This window comes from Patiria miniata, unplaced genomic scaffold, assembly GCF_015706575.1.
Source record: "Patiria miniata isolate m_02_andy unplaced genomic scaffold, ASM1570657v1 HiC_scaffold_3, whole genome shotgun sequence".
Classification (NCBI taxonomy): domain Eukaryota; kingdom Metazoa; phylum Echinodermata; class Asteroidea; order Valvatida; family Asterinidae; genus Patiria; species Patiria miniata.
In genome coordinates, this window is record NW_024037069.1 from 4,658,182 (window position 1) to 4,678,100 (window position 19,919).

The following is a 19,919-nucleotide window of genomic DNA, read 5'->3' on the forward strand; positions in this document are numbered from 1 at the left end:
TAACTTGTTAATGGCTGCAACCACGACCATTAGAGGCTCCTCCCTACTAATGTCAATCTCTATAAACCCCACCCCCATGATCAGACTCGTGCCCTCTTGGTAACGTCTGCTGTCATGACACTCAAAGGCTCCTCCCCATTTGTGTCAATCACTCAAAAAACCCGCCCCAAGGTCAGACACAAGCCACACCTACCTTGGTAATTGCTGCAACCATGACACTCAGTGGCTCCTCCCCATTTGTGTCGATCACGGTGAAATCCGGGCCAAAGTCACAGAAGATCTGGCCAAAGAGGCCCCTGGTGTCGGCCACGATCAGGTGGATGCCTCGGGAGTGACAGAAGTCTCCAATCTTGAGCTGGGCCTCCAGGCTGCTATTGGTCAACACTACCACCTGTATGTAAAATGCAAGGGGTGTTGACGTTAATTCTGTTCAAAATCCACCACTTGCACCCAATGGAACATTCTTGGCACTTCAACTTCAAAGGACAATACACCCAGAATAAGTAATACCGGCAGCTTAGCTGTTCCGAGTGGTACGGCAGACCCTGTCCCCTACCGATGTCAGGAACCGGTTCCCAATTATGGGATGGGGTACCCGTAACCAACTTTACAAATTACTAAGTAACTTCCAAGACGATGAGAAAGAAAGGTTTGAATGCCATTTCTGGGCATTTTCAAAATGAAAACCAGGCTACATGTGCATGGAAAGCCAAAACAGATTTTATGATTATGCAGTCTTACTGATTTGAAAATCACAGGCGTGTGGAAAAAGGCACACCTGGATTTTTGTAGGCGTGTGATTTTTCTAGCTTGGGATTCTGTGGTCCAAGCGGGAACAATCAGGTTTTTTTTAATCATATTCATCTTGTTTTACAGTAAAGCCATTTTCTCTTCACCAACGTACTTTTTTTCACAAATTACGTATATAATTAAGTTTAATTATGCCATAAATCTATGGCGAGGTGTGCGGTACAGAGGGATTCAGGCGTGCGATTACTAGCACTTCTCAGGAAGCTTTTAGGCGTGCGATGGCGTGGGGGTGCCATCGCACGCCTCAAATCAGAAGGACTGATTATGTGCATTTTAACATGCAATAGACGATGCCCGCAAAAGTTGCCGTATACACCGTAAAGCTATAAAGCCTTTCGGACAACTTTTGAGATTTGAATTTGAATTATTTTTTTTTACAGGAACCCGTGTTTTACTTCAGGGTACCCGGTTCCCGTACTAGCCCTAAATTCACACCACTAGGGTAGTGCCACAACACTGACCATGCCTTCTTCAGGTAGACAGGTGCAGTACACCCTTGGAAAGTTCATGTCATCAATATTCATACAATTCCAGTGTTGCTTGATACAAGGGGTCAATTACAGTCAGTTAATGTTTCTGACCCAGAGTTTCAGTGTTTACATGTAGATCAGAAAGACACTCGATGTGACTTTCCACATATCTGAGTAAAGAGCCCAAGTTTGAATAATGCTTAGGAGGGTAAATGACTTTCTGAAATCAATACGTACGGTATATTTTTGTTTTTCACTGTTTACACGGTGGTATGTTGTTATATAATTTTCACCATGTAGATGGTGGTATGTTGATTTTGTTTTTCACCACGTATTGTTGTAGACTGCCATGTTGATTTTGTTTTTCACCATGTCGATGGGTTAATTAAATCAATACTTACAGTGAATTTGCCGATGAGTTCCTCTGAGAGAGGTTTGGTCTCTGCCTTGACGGGCACGTACGTGTTGAGCTCAGCCAATTTGGGTTCTGTCACTAACGCACGATTTTTGCCCACATCGGCTTCCGTGAAGAAAAACTGCAAGGAAAGACAGTCATGACATGGGAATGTACATATGGATATCTTAGTTTCAACTGAATTTGTCGGTTACAAACAGTGGTGTATTTTATTTTAATACTCCTACTTTAACCCTAACTCCCTAGGCCTTTTTGCTAGGATGTAGCCTCAATTCTGCAAAATCCTCCAATTGGCCTCATGGAAAAATAGCATATAGCCTCAATCCTGCAAATTCCTCCGTTGTTTCTTGAATATGGTCCGTGGAGGGGTGACCACTGCCTGAATCCTGCAAAATCCTCCGGCTATGACTGTCAATAGGCTGAGGCAGAGGCAGTGACATCCTGGAGCAGTGCGGAGGATGTCAAGTATAATCAAGGACTAATTTATGCACGGCTGAGCAGAAACAACACAAGGTCCGGCCCAAGACCTTGACACAGTGCGTACTCCGAAATCAGCAACGCACTTTGGCCATGTAACCTCAATCCTCCAAATTCCTCCAATTTGCAAAAAAGATTTTGGAGGATTCAGGGCGGTTAGGGTTAAAATCAAAATTGTCACACTTCAATACCCTTCCAATTTTCTCATGTGAAATAACTACACGTATGCCGAGTGACAGATCGTCTATGCAAAAGAGGCACTGCGTCTCGAACATGTAGAGTGCGGTGGAGTGTGACAGGCCACCCAACTGCTCGTCCAAAGAGACTGAAGGGATTTTGAAGGGCACAGCATAATGCACACACGATTATTACAAAGGATTTTGCAGTATGTGCTAACTCCATGGGCAAAGATATTGATGCAAAACCTGAAGGGTTTTGCATTGTTAAAGACTAGTATGGTAAAACCCGTAAGTGTATATTTTACCACAATAAGCCAGTACGGTATCTCGATCAAGTAGTCCAGGTCAAAGGTCATTTTGGATTAAATGGAAGTGTCTTGTAACTTCCATGTTACGCTCACGTTCATTCTGCTCGTAAGTAGTAGCAAGCATCGTGCGATCATCTCGAATGGCCTGTGACCCATACCATTGTGCACATGCGCAGTTGAAAACCAAACTTGCTAATTGTTTCAGAAGATTCACAAATACTGAAAATCTCAATTCAAGAAATTTACAATACAGAAAAAAAAGTGCCATTGCAGTTGGGAATTCTGGATGTTTATCCCCAAAATTGGCTAACCAGTAAACGTGGAACGTACCTGCGATGCTAAGTTCTCTATTGTGACATTTCCCTCGTCATGAATGGTGACAGATTTCACACCCCCAAGGACGACGTTTTTGGCGATCTCGATTCCCAGCCCACCCATGCCCGAGATGAGCACATCGGAACGATTCATGCGCTTCATGGCATCATGACCCAGCACGTAGCTGTAAACAAACACAAAAGATAAAAATAACACTGACATCACACATGAAGTTCAAACACACTTAACCTTGATCAAAATCGTGACATTTTAATACTGATGAAATTGAGGCACAAAAGGCTAAACTTTACTTTCACATGAATTCATTAACTCTCCTATTTAAGAGGTCACAAAAAGTCAAAATTTTGATCTCCTGGCATACTGTGTACAAACCAATGGGGGTCTTGACCAATATTGATCCAAGTAATTAACCAGGCTGACAATGCACGTTTCCATCGGTTAATTAGCCTTCCCTCTCTGGCTGGCAATTTCAACAAGGCCAGCCCAGCAGTCAGAATAAATCAAGTGACTGTTTTTAACAGTTGAGTGCTCCCTGCCTTCATAAAGCAGGATTGACTGGCCGTGATTGTTATGACACCTGATGTAGCTTCATTTTGTATGCTTTGACTGTAGGAGATTGATAAGCCAGCTGTGCCTACCAGCTACCGGTACATGTACATGTCCCTGCTTGGGTCTGTTGATGGAATTTGACTAGTCACGATACCTATTGAAATATGTCATGACTGTTGGTGACTAGCATGTGTAAAAGGTATGGCAGGGGAATAGGATTGAATTTGTGACTGTCTGTGACTGATCAAACAAAAAAGGGTTAATGTAAATGACTTAAATGAGTAAACTTAAGTAGTTTCTGAATGACATGGAAAAAACAACTACTTTTTTGGGGGTCAATTTTGTGGTTCATTTGCGAAAACTCAGACTGAAAGTTCTTGTTAAGTACTGTTCACAAATGCGATGCGATCAAGCTACATGAGTTGTTTGTCAGGAATTTTCATTTGGAGATACAGGCCAAAGTAGGGCCAATTCCTCACATCTCTACATCACATCTCTTGGTGTTCCGACTTCCATAATTTTTGAACTAAAGATGGTAACAGCATGCAGTTTTCACAGCAGTAATGCTGAGATTGTGCTCGTTTCAAATCTGTAATAAAAACAAATTTTGACCGGGGTCGACAAACGACTCATTTAACTTGATCGCATCACAAATTTATATTCTTGCCAACCATACCTGCATGTATAACCAATATTTATACGCTAATATAAATGGCCAAAATTTCTGTACATGTGACATTCATACATGTACATACGTGTGTGGCAACCCATGTTCTTTGAGTGGGTGAAAATACATACATGTACATGTACATACATAATGTACAGAAAACTCAAATTGTACTTTTAATTCTAGAGAACTAAAACACACTTACAGCTGTCTGGAATACAAGCTCTCATCGATGCCATCAGTCCCATTCTTAGCCATGGCTCCCTGAAATGAACAAGAGGAAAACTCACTCAAATATGAATTTCCCTCATAAATCAAAACCCTGCCCCTCTTTCCACAAGATTAAACCTGCTGATATTCAAGACGATGTCACTTCCAGCTGTTCAGATGTGTCAAGAAATATCACAATGTCACTTTTTAGTGTAATGTAGTCAGCTGTTTCAGCGAGTCTAGTAACGTTATATAAGAATGGGGTCCTTAACCCTAACCGCCCTGAATCCTCCAAAATGCTTTTTGCAAATTGGAGGAATTTGCAGGATTGAGGTTACATGGCCAAAGTGCGTTGCTGATTTCGGAGAACACACTGTGTCAAGGTCTTGGGCTGGACCTTGTGTTGTTTATGCTCAGCCGTGCATAAATTTAGTCCTTAATTATACTTGACATCCTCCACACTGCTCCAGGATGTCACTGCCTCTGCCTCAGCCTATTGACAGTCATAGCCGGAGGATTTTGCAGGATTCAGGCAGTGGTCACCCCTCCATGGACCATATTCAAGAAACGGAGGAATTTGAAGGATTGAGGCTATATGCTATTTTTCCATGAGGCCAATTGGAGGATTTTGCAGGATTGAGGCTACATCCTAGCAAAAAGGCCTAGGGAGTTAGGGTTTTAAAGTAATGATAACTGGTACTTGATGATATTTAGGGCTGTACCAAGTATATCTGAATGTTCAACACATGTAAGCGGTCTCAAGAGGATGAAGAAGAAATGCCCATGACGTCATTTTAATCGTGTTTCATCTTTAAAATGTTCCAAGCATCAGTTGGTCAGCTGCATCAACAAATGTATCTATACAAAAATGACCTTCTTAACCCTAACCCTCCAGGGTATTTTGGCTAGAAACCCTGCCAAACGCAGCAACATGCAACACTTGTCTAAGTGACAAGCCTGCCCAGTGTAGCAAGATCCATCAGGTCAAAAGGCTCAAGGCCAAACTGCCTCAGAGTCTATGGTCACCCACTGCAGCAGGATACAACTCGGGCATTGTTCCATGGGACTAGCTCTCAGTGTCTCAGAAGTGGCCGGTTTCTGCACTGGTGTTGGTAGCATTTTCCATCAAAGTGCACCAGACTTTTCCACCTGATGCACTGTGCTGCGTCTGGCAGGGTTAGGGTTAATATCTATAGAGCCATTGTGAACGGAAATTCTGATTAGTGGACCATTTTAATGGCGTGTGCATGCACTTTCCTGACTGGCGCGTGCGGCAATATCTGAACTGGTGCGCACTGTTTAGGCTTGCGCACGTAAAACTTGTTTGGTATGTTTCAAAGATTTGAACATTCGATTGGGTGCGAATTTGAACAATCAAATACTAAATGATTCAAAAATTCAATTGTTTCTGTGTACAAAACTCTGAATTTTGCCCTGTACGGATGACTGATAAGCTAACACTTTTTTCTGTACTCTTCTCCCTATCCAGGAGCACAGGGGACCCCAGATCGTTTTTACAAAATATTGTGAAGGAAATACAAAGCATTGTGGGTAGCTTACCAACAACACTATTTTACATGCACACACATTCTATGCGCTTGCACACGTATACATGTATACAGAACTACATGTACAGTATTAACTCTACTGTAGTTAGACCATTCAAAACACCTCAAAATCTGAGTTCTGGCAAATTGGAGGACAAAAAATGCAGGACCTTTTAAACCCTCCAGAATTTGTTGTTACTGCACTACCGCACCTTTCAATTCCTTTCGAAAGGTATTGAAAGGCAACTTACTGAATTTGCCCACAGAGTTGCTTCACCTTCCGAAACCTTTTGAAAAGTTTCAAAGTTCCAGCACTATTTCACCTTTCAAAACCCTTTTAGTCAGGCAAATTTAAAATGTTTTGAAAGGTCTGATAATTCTCTGCCAACTGCACTGGGCATAGCAGGGTTAAGACAGGTCGTAAGTGCAATAGCTATCTGTTGAATTTAGCCATCACAAAGTGCCCATGGAAAAGGCAGTGTTGCTGAGTTCATCGCAAGCCTGGTTAAAAGAAACAGAGGAGGAACACCAACAAAGAAATTCCTTGACCACAGTTCAGTTGACCAGTTTGGGACTAGATGACTTGTAATGTACTTGAGATGGACTTGTGCGGACTACTGATAGACTTGTTGTGCCCCACATGACTGTAGTTGGGACGTAACCATAGAGCGCTAACTTCGTGTACAAAGTAATGCCTGCTGGGCGCATCCATGTTTGTGCACAAACCTATGGAGACCTAGAAATTTTGTACGGCTTTTGTACGGCTATTTGCATATCTGCGTTTGTATTTCATACCGGTGCGTTACCGAAGCCAATACGCCCAAAACTGAAACGCAAGATCAGCAAATGAGTGTGTCATTTTGCTCTACGCAAACAGCCCAACGTGTGCGCGTATTCGCTGCAGATGCTTTTTGCCGTCACGTTTTTTTTAACCGTCATGATGCACTTAAGTTGTTTGCGTATCTTCTACTTGCGAGTTGCATGTAGAGTACACTTTCAAAATTCAATCCATCTAATTTAATTATGTTCTACAAACACGCACATGAATTCAAAATGTCTGCGCCACGGACCGCTTCAAAGCGTCTCCGCGCGCAGAATGACGAGTTAGCGCTCTAGTAATTCAAAATAGCTCTATGGACGTAACAGACTTGACTGCCACAACAGGGGAGTGGGTGTGAGCAAAGTGTAGCCGGAAGTGTATGTCATTACTGCTTACTCTCTCTGATGAAGCTACCGAATTATTGGACTGTTCCGCTAGCACCTGGGACTCGGGGTCAAGTCGAAGTTTCTTGCTGGCTGGAGACAGGCTATCCAAATCTTCACGAGGTCTCGATGACATCTGCCATAAAGGGTACAAACAAGAAATAGAGTGGTCAGTGACATCTTGGCAGTTAATCACATGTAACACATGAATGTCCTATCAACTACATTTACATCTTGCTTCCCAAGACCTTCTACAGAACAGTCACTTTTTTTGTAAAAAAGAGACAACAGGCATATCACTTCTCAGAATGCGCAAAAACAATCCTTTAACCCTAACTCCCTAGGCCTTTTTTGCTAGGATGTAGCCTCAATCCTGCAAAATCCTCCAATTGGCCTCATGGAAAAATAGCATATAGCCTCAATCCTGCAAATTCCTCCGTTGTTTCTTGAATATGGTCCATGGAGGGGTGACCACTGCCTGAATCCTGCAAAATCCTCCGGCTATGACTGTCAATAGGCCGAGGCAGAGGCAGTGACATCCTGGAGCAGTGCGGAGGATGTCAAGTATAATCAAGGACTAAATTTATGCACGGCTGAGCATAAACAACACAAGGTCCGGCCCAAGACCTTGACACAGTGCGTACTCCGAAATCAGCAACGCACTTTGGCCATGTAACCTCAATCCTGCAAATTCCTCCAATTTGCAAAAAGGATTTTGGAGGATTCAGGGCGGTTATGGTTAAGTTATGATACAGACATTTTCAGTTGTTCACTTAAAAAAACATAAATATTCAACATCCTGATGCGTTTTTTTTTTTTAAATTTAGACAGAAGTCACAATGGCAATGTTGGCGCGGAGCCAGACTAAGATTGTCAAGGTAAAAATTTCCCAAGTCCCCAAAACAGTCACTGCACATGTTCAGTGCCTATCCAGCAAAATGCCATTTACTTAAGACAGCGGTGCTGACTAACTGCCTTAAAACCCTAACCGCCCTGAATCCTCCAAAATCCTTTTTGCAAATTGGAGGAATTTGCAGGATTGAGGTTACATGGCCAAAGTGCGTTGCTGATTTCGGAGTACGCACTGTGTCAAGGTCTTGGGCCGGACCTTGTGTTGTTTATGCTCAGCCGTGCATAAATTTAGTCCTTGATTATACTTGACATCCTCCGCACTGCTCCAGGATGTCACTGCCTCTGCCTCAGCCTATTGACAGTCATAACCGGAGGATTTTGCAGGATTCAGGCAGTGGTCACCCCTCCATGGTGAGTTTTTACAATCATGACAATGGTCAATGTCAATTCATGACAAAATGTCCTTAACTAGACCCCTAGTACTAATAATATGGAAACAAATTCTTTATACAAAATGCATAGATAAAATGCGTCAACAAGCATCAACTGGCGTCAACTGGCGTCAACGGGCGTCAACAAACTTCAACGGTCGTCAACCCAGCGTCAACAAATTTTGTAGAAGTTTTGGAAAATCAAAACCAGCTTCATATGGTAGAAATGGCAACAAAGAACACCTTCAGCATATAAATTAAAGCAAAAACTATTTCAATTTTTTTTTTTTTTCAACGCGAAACGTACAACGACTCTGTTGAGTTTGTGTTGGCCGCCGTTTTGTTGTGAAGCTAGCTGTATTACGCATGCGTGAACAGAGCCATTAATGCGCGAAGTGTACAGTGCCATCAAAACAAGATGGCGGCCAACACTAATCGACAAACTCGTACATTTCGCATTCAAAAAAACAATTTTTAAAATAATTTTAACTTTATTTTATATCATGAATGTGTCCTTTGTCACTATTTCTACCATAGAAAACGTCTTTTGATGTTCTAAAACTTATACAAAATTTGTTGACGCTGGGTTGACAACCGTTGATGCTTGTTGACGCTTATTGACGCATTTCAGTAGGACATGTAGGACCCCTGTTTTTATTACACATAATTTGTAGTTCCTGCAAAAAAAAAAAAAAAAAAAAATCTCTTAAAATAAAGTGAAAACCCATTTTCAAAAATTTAGTTTAAATTACGTTTAACCCACCTAGCCTACATCTTAATTTAACATGTTAAAATGTAAAACAAAGCCTCAAAGTCAAACTTCGGATGATTAAAACATACATAATATTAATAGGCATGATAGGGCCTATGACCAATTGCCATGATAGCACATTAATTCAAAATATGTCAAAAAAGCGAGTTGGCTTCATGTTAGCCTACTCTAACTTCATGATGCAAGTAAAACTAAAAACGAAAAGACGATGTTTTATGAAGCTTGAAACTAATGAAAGGACATTCCTGTCGGCTGTCCGGAAACCGGGCAACAATTAAAAAAAAAATGGAACAGAAAAAGTTCACAAAGGCCAAGCAAGGCGCCATATTTACCTTCAAGTTGTCATTTAAGTTTTTATTGAAAGTAACCAAAATGGTATCAGAATATTTCAATCATTTCTTTAGTGGGAAGAAATAAGTTTTTTGGATAAACTCTTCAGAATTTGATATTAAAATAAAAACCGATTCTCACGTGATGGCACACAAAGCTTTTCGGCTTCGTTAGACCACCGCACAATCAAAAATTGCGCAACAAAGAAAAAAGTAAAATTTACCAAATTCTTTCAAAAATACCCATGAAAATATTCGTGAATTCCTCAACCAATATTTGATGAATGAAATGGAATATATTGCGAGTAAAACAAGGGAACAGTTCTTGACACTCACCGTCAGAAAACGAAGAACCGGAAGAAGCAAAAATGTACCAGGTCGCAAAGCACTATGGGAAAGCCATGATGACAGGTCCTTCGCTGGTTTTCATTTTTGCGTTGGAATTCAACGTGAAGTGAGAAGTACCAATCAGACAAGGTACGTCCTTTTGTGTTCAAACTTTCAAAGAATTTTCTAGAGAATGAAAAGTGCTATTTTCGGGGGATGACCAATTGGGAAAAATGACGAGTGCTGTAATATTAAAATCACTTGGAAAAAGAGACGCATTGAACATGATCATCTCGTGGAATATGCGTCACGATAGCTGCTAGCTTTGCGCGTGCACGCGCGTATTTTTATTCTATTATGTCGCGTACCCGGCCATGGCGTGGAATACGGTGCGCGCGGGTAGCTGGAATACGCAGTTGGCATGTAATTTGTGACATTAAAGAGTCTCGCGTGTTGTTTTCCCACGTGCAAAGTGGGCGCAAAGGCGGATCCAGACCCCCCCCCCCACCCCCCCCCCACAAAAAAAAAATTGTTTTGGTCCCCCAAAAAGTGGGTCCAAAATGACGGCGAGGGGTGCCCCGAAAAAAAAACCGTTTAGATTCTAGATGCTCTGTGGTACGGGTGCGATCATGAGGCAATTTTTGACCACTTTGAGCAATTATTTCGAGGAAAAGATGGTGTACGCAGTGCCCGCCTTTATGGCGACGTCACTTTAAAAAAAAAAAAGGGGTTCTTTTTTATTGGGGGGGGGGATGGACCCCTAGCCCCCCCCCCCCCCCCCCCCCCCTGGCTTCACCTAGTACCTCCGGATATCCGCCCTTGAGTGGGCGGGGCTTCACGGCCAGAAAACCACGGGCGCGTGCGCGTTCCTTCACTTACCCCTGGCCCTGGCCGTGATGTAAAACTGCCAAAACTCCATGTGATTTTCATGCCAAGCAAACAACAGCTGAATACTAATTACAAGCTAGCAATATACTTCACATGGAGTTTTGGCTGGTAACCTGCTTTCATAAGCCAGACTTGTTTTGTGCTAATCACATTTTGTGCTTAGCAGCGCCGTTAAATTGGTAAGGTATACCAAAGTATACTAGTTTTTGCAAACTGAAAATGTATCTTCATTTTTCCAGACGTAATAAGCAAGGTTTTCCTTGAAAGTTTTATTGAAAGCCTTCCTTTCCGTGTTTATTACTCCGAGGGCCACGCCTAGGCTTGACTTTAAACACCCTCTTGGTATGGTCCCAGGAGTTGTCACTCGGAAAAAAGTCCTCGGTCATTCACTGATTATGTAACCTATTGCAAAATAAACAAAATCCAATAAGCTGGGAGCATATTGTTTAAAAAATCAGGAGGGTATAATTCCTATTTTCTGGAATTAGAGTATAGTAAAGAATTCAAATTTTGGTAGGGTTGATCGTTTTAAAGGGCCCATTGCAATATAATTGTTTTAATGCAATCCTTGAAAATGGACCTTTGTGTTTCATTGAACCATATTTTCAATTTTCGTTTTGCCATTTTCAAGGATATTTTGTTGCCTTTTTGTTTTATGTTTATGCAAATCTCCATATCCTTGAGCAAAACTGTGATGTCATTTCAGGGAAAGAAACCTCAGTGTTACAGCTATTTCAGCACCAAAAGTCGCCAGAATTTGAGTCAGTACATGGCAGTATATGAGCAAACCGTTTCTCACAACTGTGTTCAATGAGCAACTTTGGGGTTTCAATTTGAACAAGCAATAGCGCCCTCAGTTGTCCAGAAGAGCACGGGAAATTTGTAAATGTTTATAGAAGTGCATTTTCCAATAAAATTAACCAAGTGTAGAAAACGCCACAAATGTCCATTACTTTTTTTTAAAGCAAGCAATTTATATATGGGTCGTGCTCAGCCCAATGCCATTGAAAGGTTCGCTCGTTCCCCCGCCCTGAAACGTCGATCGGAGATCACATGCAAACAACCCCGCCCTCAGCGGCGCGCAAAACTCGGCTTTAGGGTCAGTCCAAATTAATGATTGAAGAGAAGAAAAAAAAAGACAAAACAAAAGAAGTCGAGAAAGTCAAATTAGGTTACGAATCAAATTTTTTTTTAATTGATCAACAGACTGTTCAGCGGGATTTCATCGATGTTCCCGACAACATTGCCAAATTACTAATTATAACTAATAGGTCTATGACCTGTTATGTAGCCCTAAATATTAAAAAAATCCTCAAAACATCTAGAGCGAGGGTTTAAAATAAGAAGGCATGTATTTTATTACAAACTGCAGGAACGAAAAGACAACATGATTGTCGGTCTTGCAAAGGAAGAGTAGAGGTTTGATATACATACACGGGTAGGGCCGGCGGGGAATAGTACCTACCCATTAAGCCCCGCCCAAGATGCTTTGACCAATCACAGTCGTGATTAATGTCTGACGTGCTACGAAAGTCTGACATGCGTGAAGGCCAAAGACACGCGCACAGTACCTTTAGCTGGAACATGTTATTATATTGTAGATTGGTGGGCGGGGCCTATAACGGATCGAGTGACGTGCAAATCGGAGAAGTCAGTTTTTTCCAAACGAGAATTAGAGCTAGAGGTGACGGGATGGACCTTCCATCAGTGCTAATTAACGAATTAGATATGATTTTAACCAGGTCCATGATGGTATTCAAACTCGGTCACGAGTACTGTGAGAAAAACACAAATGAAAGGTTGGCGGCCTGTAATTTCATATGCATATTTTTTTTTCTAGCGGGACCTATACCCTCCTGGTCCTGGCCCTGGCCCTTACCTGCTGACGCCCACGCTCATGCCATTTCGTACCGTTACTGTGCATGTATAAGCGTAGCCTAAAGCTGGGTCCTAGCTCTAAGGGTGGTATGAAGTCCAAAATGTAAACATTAGGGCGTGGCAGGGGGCGGCAGGGGGGGGGGGCGGGGCAGGGGGCGGAACGGGGCCTTGGAGGATAGGACGCGCGTTACTTCATCTTGCACAACTCACGCCTGTACCACTGGTCGTCACCGTTTTCACGAAGAGCCACATATGTGGATTTTGAAGAAAAGGCGTTTTCGATATAATCGCAAAAGAAGTTTCTCATACTTTTAAACTGCAAAAAATACCACTTTGCAACAACTTTGTGCAGCAAGAAAACCATCACACGATTCTACGAGAGCTGAAGTTTTACATGAACCGGTAATAAGACTTAATACACAGTTAATTAGTGAAAATTAATCAATAAAGATATGTGGCTCTTCGTGAAAACGCAAATTCAGGTTTTCGAGATATTGGCCCTTTTTGTTCAACGTGTATTTCCATAGGCGCGCGTGAGCGCGCGCGCGCAGCTGAAATGTGACAAAGATATGTGGCTCTTCGTGAAAACGCAAATCTCATTTTCTCTACTTTTACGTATTTCCGTGCAATGGGTTTTGTACGCGTTCAAAGGGCCAAAATGTATGTGGCTCTTCGTGAAAACGCAAAATGCATTTATCGAGATTTTTGTCCCTTGCAACATTAATGTAACTTAGAAATTAATGATGTTTTGCTTTCAGAAACACGTCAAAATGGTTAAGTACATTGTTTCAATGCAAAATAATGAAAATTGTAATTTTGGACATACGTGGCTCTTCGTGAAAACGGTGACGTGGTGTTCCAACAAGGAAAGTGGTGGTGGTTGGGACCAAAATGTGGAGGACGGAGGATGAACAATACAGTTGAAATGTCAGGGAGGCCATAGTTCATGGGAACCGGACACACAGCCAGACAACCACCGATTGACAGGCAGGGAGACAGACAGACAAACAATGACGAAAATGGGACAAACAGACCAAAAACACAACAGAAACTCACAACCCGAAACCAGGTAATAATCCTTTTTAAACAACTGCAACTTGTATTCATTTTAAACATCGGATTTCAAAAAAATTTACTACAAAGTAAAATCTAAGTTTCGGGCTTTTGTCTTTTTAATTGCAATAAACTTGTAAATCACACTAAGGATATAACTTTGGCTATGTATAGAAATTACAAAATAATCATAGAAAAATAACAAAGGATAATCAAACATATACACGATACAAATAAATACACCTCGTATGTAGGATACGTGAACCACCGAAGGAATAAAAAATACAACAGCAAAATGAGAAATAAAAAACGAAAACTAAATCAACTAAATAGCAACCAACTTTTCTGTGCAAGAGGCCTAGATTTTTATTCACAGATGCGATTGCTGAATTCATTTTTTTCCCTTCAGATCTGCATCACACTAAAAACGAAACCCAAGTACACTATACTACACTAGAAACAACACATCAATTGCATCTGAAAGTTGAATGTAATTCATTTATTTTTTACATCTGCCACGACTAAATCCGCCAACTCCAACATGTCGAAAATTTATACATTTCAAATCTACCTACAGTTTAGAGCAAAAATTGTGAGCGCTTACTGCATTTTGCAAGCGGGGGGAAAAAGGGATAACAGGGATTGTTTTTTATGTGTGTGTGGAACCCTAACGGTTCCAGAGGTAGATTATGAGCCGAGTCATGAGTATCATTCATCTCGTGAATATTCAAATGAATGTTTTAAATCAGTCATGAATATGCATCAGTACGATGCCCCATGCAGTATTATGCCACATGCATCATCATACAAATTGACAAGGACTGTGTGTTCATTAAATCGCAACCAAAAAGGCATGGGGCCAAATTCAAAGCCGGGGGTTTTTGGCAAACAAAAAGTGAAGCATCGTAAAAAAAAAAATATTGCGACAAAAATTGTTTTTCAAGCATTAGTGTCAAACCATGCCATCAACGAAGTAAACTGCTGATAAATTTGTTAACAACTTGTCCGAGGCATTTGTTAGGTTGTCGCATTAGCACAGACTGGTAGATTTGGTCTTAACAATGTTCCACCTCGTGATGTTGATATTTAACACCAGCAGCATGCGCGTAGTCAGGGGATCAGACATTCAGGTGTGCACAGCCACACAACAAATATCTGATATATATCCTAACATGCAAATTTTATGCGACCGCGCGCCAGCCAATCGGAGTCGACTTTAGAAATTGTGACGTCATTTCGATCAGAAATGTGGACTAAGCTGTTAATTGGTCAATTTGGCTGCCATGTCTTTTTGTAATCCAACAGCGGGTTACGGAAGACCCAATAGAAGGCGCCCGCTGAATGGTCAGAATCTGGCGGTCAAGATGGAGCCTCCTTTTGCGCAATTAATCGCAGAATCTGCGTGAATATCATAGATGCTTGTGTGCAACCGGCTATTCCATACTCTACATGCACGATGGTTTGTGAACAATGCTGAATATAACCAAAAAAAACGACGCAAATTAAAAGACCACAAAAACGCTGAAAACGAAATTCAAAGAAAGGCGCTCTCCCGAAATCCGCACTATGCATATTTTCTTGAATCAATTTTAGAAACTAAAGATTAATAATTTCATTTCAATCCTACTATCAGAAAATTCAATTCACACAGCAGTGTGATAACCGTTAGTATAAGGGGAAAACACTGTGTTGCGTACAAGCTCAAAAAGCGCCGTCGTTTAATATTTATATATTTATATTTATAATAGTACAAGCGTCTTTTTTTTTCTCCATCAATGTTCAAAATTGAAACAAACCCTAAAACAACCGGCAAATGCCAGGAAGATATGTAGGCCGCCATGGCAACCCTTTTCAATAATATGTACATACAATTGAAAATGTTCTCCACACTAAACGCTATTTCCAATAATCACTGAAAACAAAAACCTACTTGTAATAACCATACATTGGTTGTATAAATAGTTACAGTCAAAACCACGTGTAGTTTTGTTTTTCTTCTTTTTAATTTGTACATCATACTCAAAATGTTAGTTTACATTAGTAAACTTGAAAATTGATTAAAATTGCTGATAGCAGCATTTACTGTCTAAGATATGGTTGGCAGACTACTTTTGTTAGACAATCGAAAAAGGGCTTTGTGGGAATTTTTGTTTGAGTTTCTGATCACAAAATGCTCACGAGAGGTCGATCCACACTTATAATGCACAATGTGTTACATGTTACAGATTTGCACATTATTAACGACAAATTTTCTTGAGCAGAAAAAAAAGACGCAACTAGAAAAATGCGGATAAGTTGAAATGTCACGAGCGTGTATTATGCAAACACGTCTCATGTGACTAACTGTAGTTAGCCCACTGCAATATTTACACGCTGGTGCCATCTTGGTGTAGTACCCAGATGGCAATGATCAAGACGCAATGGAAGGGGTTCAGACGTTTTGAGGGGCCACCCTATATCTGGGTCCACTCCAAGCCTTATGTGCTTGTGTACAAATGTCCAACCACTTTTTTTTTTTGCTCCATGTCAACATGGTTTCTCTGCATGGATCGGACAGCATTCGAAAAGTAGACACCAGAAATACTGCACTGGCCCCACAACCCAAAGACATAGCCCACTACACCGAAAATATGGTTTTCAGTATTTGTTACCAAAATGCAAATTGCAAAACTGTACATTCTTTACAATTGCTAATAACACACAATTCAAATGGATTCTTTTATATCACCTGACAGTAACTGATATATAGTGTTACCCTGAAAAATGCACATTGAAGGGTACTTAATATTTGAATAAACTTGATTTGTTTAGGGAATTTTCACGTGCTACATTCAACAAATCTAAAAAAAAAAATCCATTGGAAACTGTATTTCTGCATTGTTAATTACCACATTAACCTAGTTGCCATCTGGCACAAAGACACACTAGATTTATCAGTGTAGAAGTATGTCGATCTTGAACAGATATGGCGTGTATATCTCTGCTTAGATATGACATGGGCTGGTTTTTCTTATGTTGTGGCTAATATGCAACTATTACAATCATTTCTCACCAACTGTTAAAGGGTCATCTATTGTTAACTATTCTCAAACAAATGCCCCCCCCCCATCCCCCATTTGAGGTCCGTTACACTATCACACTTTAACAAGTAGGTTTCTGCTTTTTAAATAACAAACGACTTGACTTGATTCGTCTAATTTTTTTTTTAACCACACCGCAAAAATGTCTGCAGTAAAAGCAGTGGTATAGTCCTACAGGAATGCAGTCGTGTCACAACACGAATGAAATGTTATGTACAATGTCGAGTGAATTCTCCGCACAAAAACAAGAAACTAACACCCCACCCCACCCCACCCCACAACCACAACAAAAAATCCTCCAAACCCCACTCACATACTTAGGATAAAATAAAACTATTTATACTTGTATATAAAAAAGCAAAAGTTTGTGCAAAGAAGTTTCATGGCAAATACCATTTTTGCAAGTAATTAAGTGATATTACAAACCTAGCCTATCGTGTGCCCAACTTTCTGACTAAGTCTACATGATTCTCTTTTTATTTTATTTTACAGCAAATTTTGACTTCTTTTTTTTCTTTCTATCTCAATCATGATCACTAGTATTGGGCAAATAATCTAACAGCACCTGGAAATATTTATAAATACACTTCATCCTGATGACATTTTACAATCTAAGCAATTATTTATTTTTTATGGCCGAAAAACAATAAAAACGTAACTGCATCGGCAGGGTTTAAAGAAATTTAAAAGCATGCAACAAGGTATGTAACACTAGTGTTAGGCAGAGTCTATTCTTTTCTTTTTTGTCAAAGCTACCCATATAAAAGAAAACAATTTAAATACTGAGGGATCATGGGATGTAATCTGTAGCATGAAACCTAGTATTACTACGCATCAAGATATCGACCCAAACAAAAAGGCGATAGCGGTGTTTCCCACAATTTTTACAGTCAACTTTTTGTGCTAAAATTTCTTCACAGCATTACACTAAAGCCGATTCCACTACGGCCACGAGAAAAAAGTTACCTAGACTACAATTGTTCCATGAAGATTACTAATGAACACCTGTAGAAGAAAAAGGAAAGCAGTTCGCCAGACTAACACGATATTTATCATTAAGATTTTAAAAACGGTTTTCCGATACTGACATGGCCACATCGTGATTTGTTTCTTTCAATGTGATAAGTTTGTCCTCTGTTTAGCGTTTTTGTTTGCATCCAAGACTGAAAGACAGCGTCCTGCTATGTACAATGCTACAGGCACCAGACTAACACCCTCGGCTACCATCCGCACTCTTGGACATGGCAGCACAGTAGTCGTAAGAATATATTTACAAAATTTGCAAACCTAGAACCAGTCCTCTTGCCCTTTGCAAATCCCTAACGCGTGCACAATTATTCCAAGACGTTCTAAACTTCTGATCACTGCAAACTCCAATCTTTACGTCAAGCAAAGCCCTACATGTACACACCTTATAACCACAGATATTTTACAATTACTCATATTGCGGCTTCATTCATTATACAATTTTCATCATCAAACTTCTCCTTTTGTGTCAATCTTACTAAAGAAATGTTTTCTGGTCCAGGTAGAAACGACTAACTGCACGCCCAAGCTGCTCTGTGTATTTTGATGTGACCTCTGACCTTCCCAGATCAAAGGTCATCTCGCATGTTCGGATGGTGTTTCTTGACAGAGGTCATTCCAATGTCACAACCTGCATCAGAGGTCATGTCACATGTCATTAACCCATGCCAGAGGTCGTTTTCCCCAAAGTCACGCTTTTTCGCAAAGCACTCGAGGTCATATCCGGGTCGTTTTACAAGTCAATCTTCAGATGCAAGCTTTAGAGGTCACGTTCTGGTGCCGCAGGTCGTGCACCAGTTGCCAGAGGTCGTTTTGTGTCTTTTTCCAGAATGCCGAGTTGCCCGTCGCTCCATTGCGTTACGTCTACAACGTGGTTTCTACGCTGTGGAACGATACCGTGGGGGCGCTGTCCTCGTCCTTCTTGGTGTGCTCAATGTCGTACTCGTCCATGGGCGGGGCCATAAACTCGTGGACTGAGTTGCTCAGGCTCTTGCGCTCGATGCGGTGATTCACCCCTGACTGGAAGGCATGGACAACTCGAATCTGGACAAAGGGGTGGTAAAAAAAAAAAAAGAATTAGAAACGATCCATGGCTGAAGACAGACAACTGGCCTGCACAAAGGAATATACTGGGTCAACTCAAGATAAGAAATGGCATTGTACTGGAAAGAAATCAGGATGTACACAAAAAGGGGAAAAGAAATGAAAAAGGCAGTAAGGTCCATGTGAAACAGGACACAAAGACTGAGAAATAAACTGATAAAAAGGCAGCACTACACATTGATTGATGACGTCAAACAGACACGAGAAAGAAGAACAATTACGCTGTTTCTAACAAAGCGAAGACTGGAAAAAGACAGAGGAAATTAGGAATGGAGAAAACGATCAGCGGGCCTCTGGGCAATTAAAAAAAAGAGATTAATATCAATATTTCTTTCAATCAACACAGGATTATGAAGTGCTACCCTTTCGATAAGGTGCATGCATTTTTATGAAAACACTACAGTTAGTGATGCAAATTTTCCACAACAAAAACTGCTTTGTTCGTTTACACACGGCGGGTAATGTTAACTGGTTTGCTCCATAGGTATATTGGGGTGTTAACTTTACATGTACCGGGTAGTTGAGAATTCAAACTGATCATGCAAGGTCCACACTGAATTAGAAATTTTAAACACTAAATCATACAAAATCCTTCAAAATCCACAATGGGGGATTTACCAGATTATGCACGATTGGGAAAAGAAGGTTAAGGATTTTAGGAAAATTCCTAGTTTGCAACCGATCTGAACCCTTCCCCAACCCTGTGAGATATTAACCATGTAGTTTTTATGAAGTGTGCTCTCCCCACTTAATTGTAAACCTTTTCACTTCACCTTTCCTCCAGTATTAATGATTATTTCGATATTTTGAGCTCAGTTTTTGGGTATTCATTCTAGACGCCACCATTGGCTGTAATTTCGGGCAATATACTAGCCTTGAATGCAAGGCTGTTCATTTGCACAGGGTGCCAAATATGGCCACAGAGCAATACACCCCCCCCCCCAACATTATGTAACTGTAGACTGCCCATTTCTGTTCAAGAGCCCTTTTTTTTACTAGCATTCCCCC

The 19,919-nt window shown here is 40.9% G+C and overlaps 2 protein-coding genes across 4 annotated transcripts in view; both read right to left on the reverse strand.

The window, feature by feature from the left end:
• Nucleotides 1-10,180, reverse strand: part of LOC119737010 (ubiquitin-like modifier-activating enzyme 1) — a 33,002-nt gene extending 22,822 nt beyond the window's left edge. Inside the window, exons 1-6 of one of the 3 annotated variants that reach the window (XM_038211068.1) lie at nt 9,892-10,180; nt 7,185-7,307; nt 4,417-4,475; nt 2,990-3,158; nt 1,682-1,816; nt 194-391 (exon numbers count right to left, since the gene is read on the reverse strand). In XM_038211068.1, coding sequence (XP_038066996.1) covers nt 194-391; nt 1,682-1,816; nt 2,990-3,158; nt 4,417-4,475; nt 7,185-7,307 — 684 coding nt within the window. In that variant the 5' untranslated portion in view covers nt 9,892-10,180. Of the gene's footprint in view, nt 1-193; nt 392-1,681; nt 1,817-2,989; nt 3,159-4,416; nt 4,476-7,184; nt 7,308-9,558; nt 9,735-9,891 lie in introns of those variants that run through there. The other 2 variants (XM_038211070.1, XM_038211069.1) reach the window with 2 other exon arrangements.
• Nucleotides 10,181-13,723: 3,543 nt separating this feature from the next.
• Nucleotides 13,724-19,919, reverse strand: part of LOC119738194 (plasma membrane calcium-transporting ATPase 2-like) — a 45,400-nt gene continuing 39,204 nt past the window's right edge. The window contains exon 17 of the mRNA XM_038212949.1: nt 13,724-18,851. Coding sequence (XP_038068877.1) covers nt 18,672-18,851 — 180 coding nt within the window. The 3' untranslated portion in view covers nt 13,724-18,671. The remainder of the gene's footprint in view (nt 18,852-19,919) is intronic.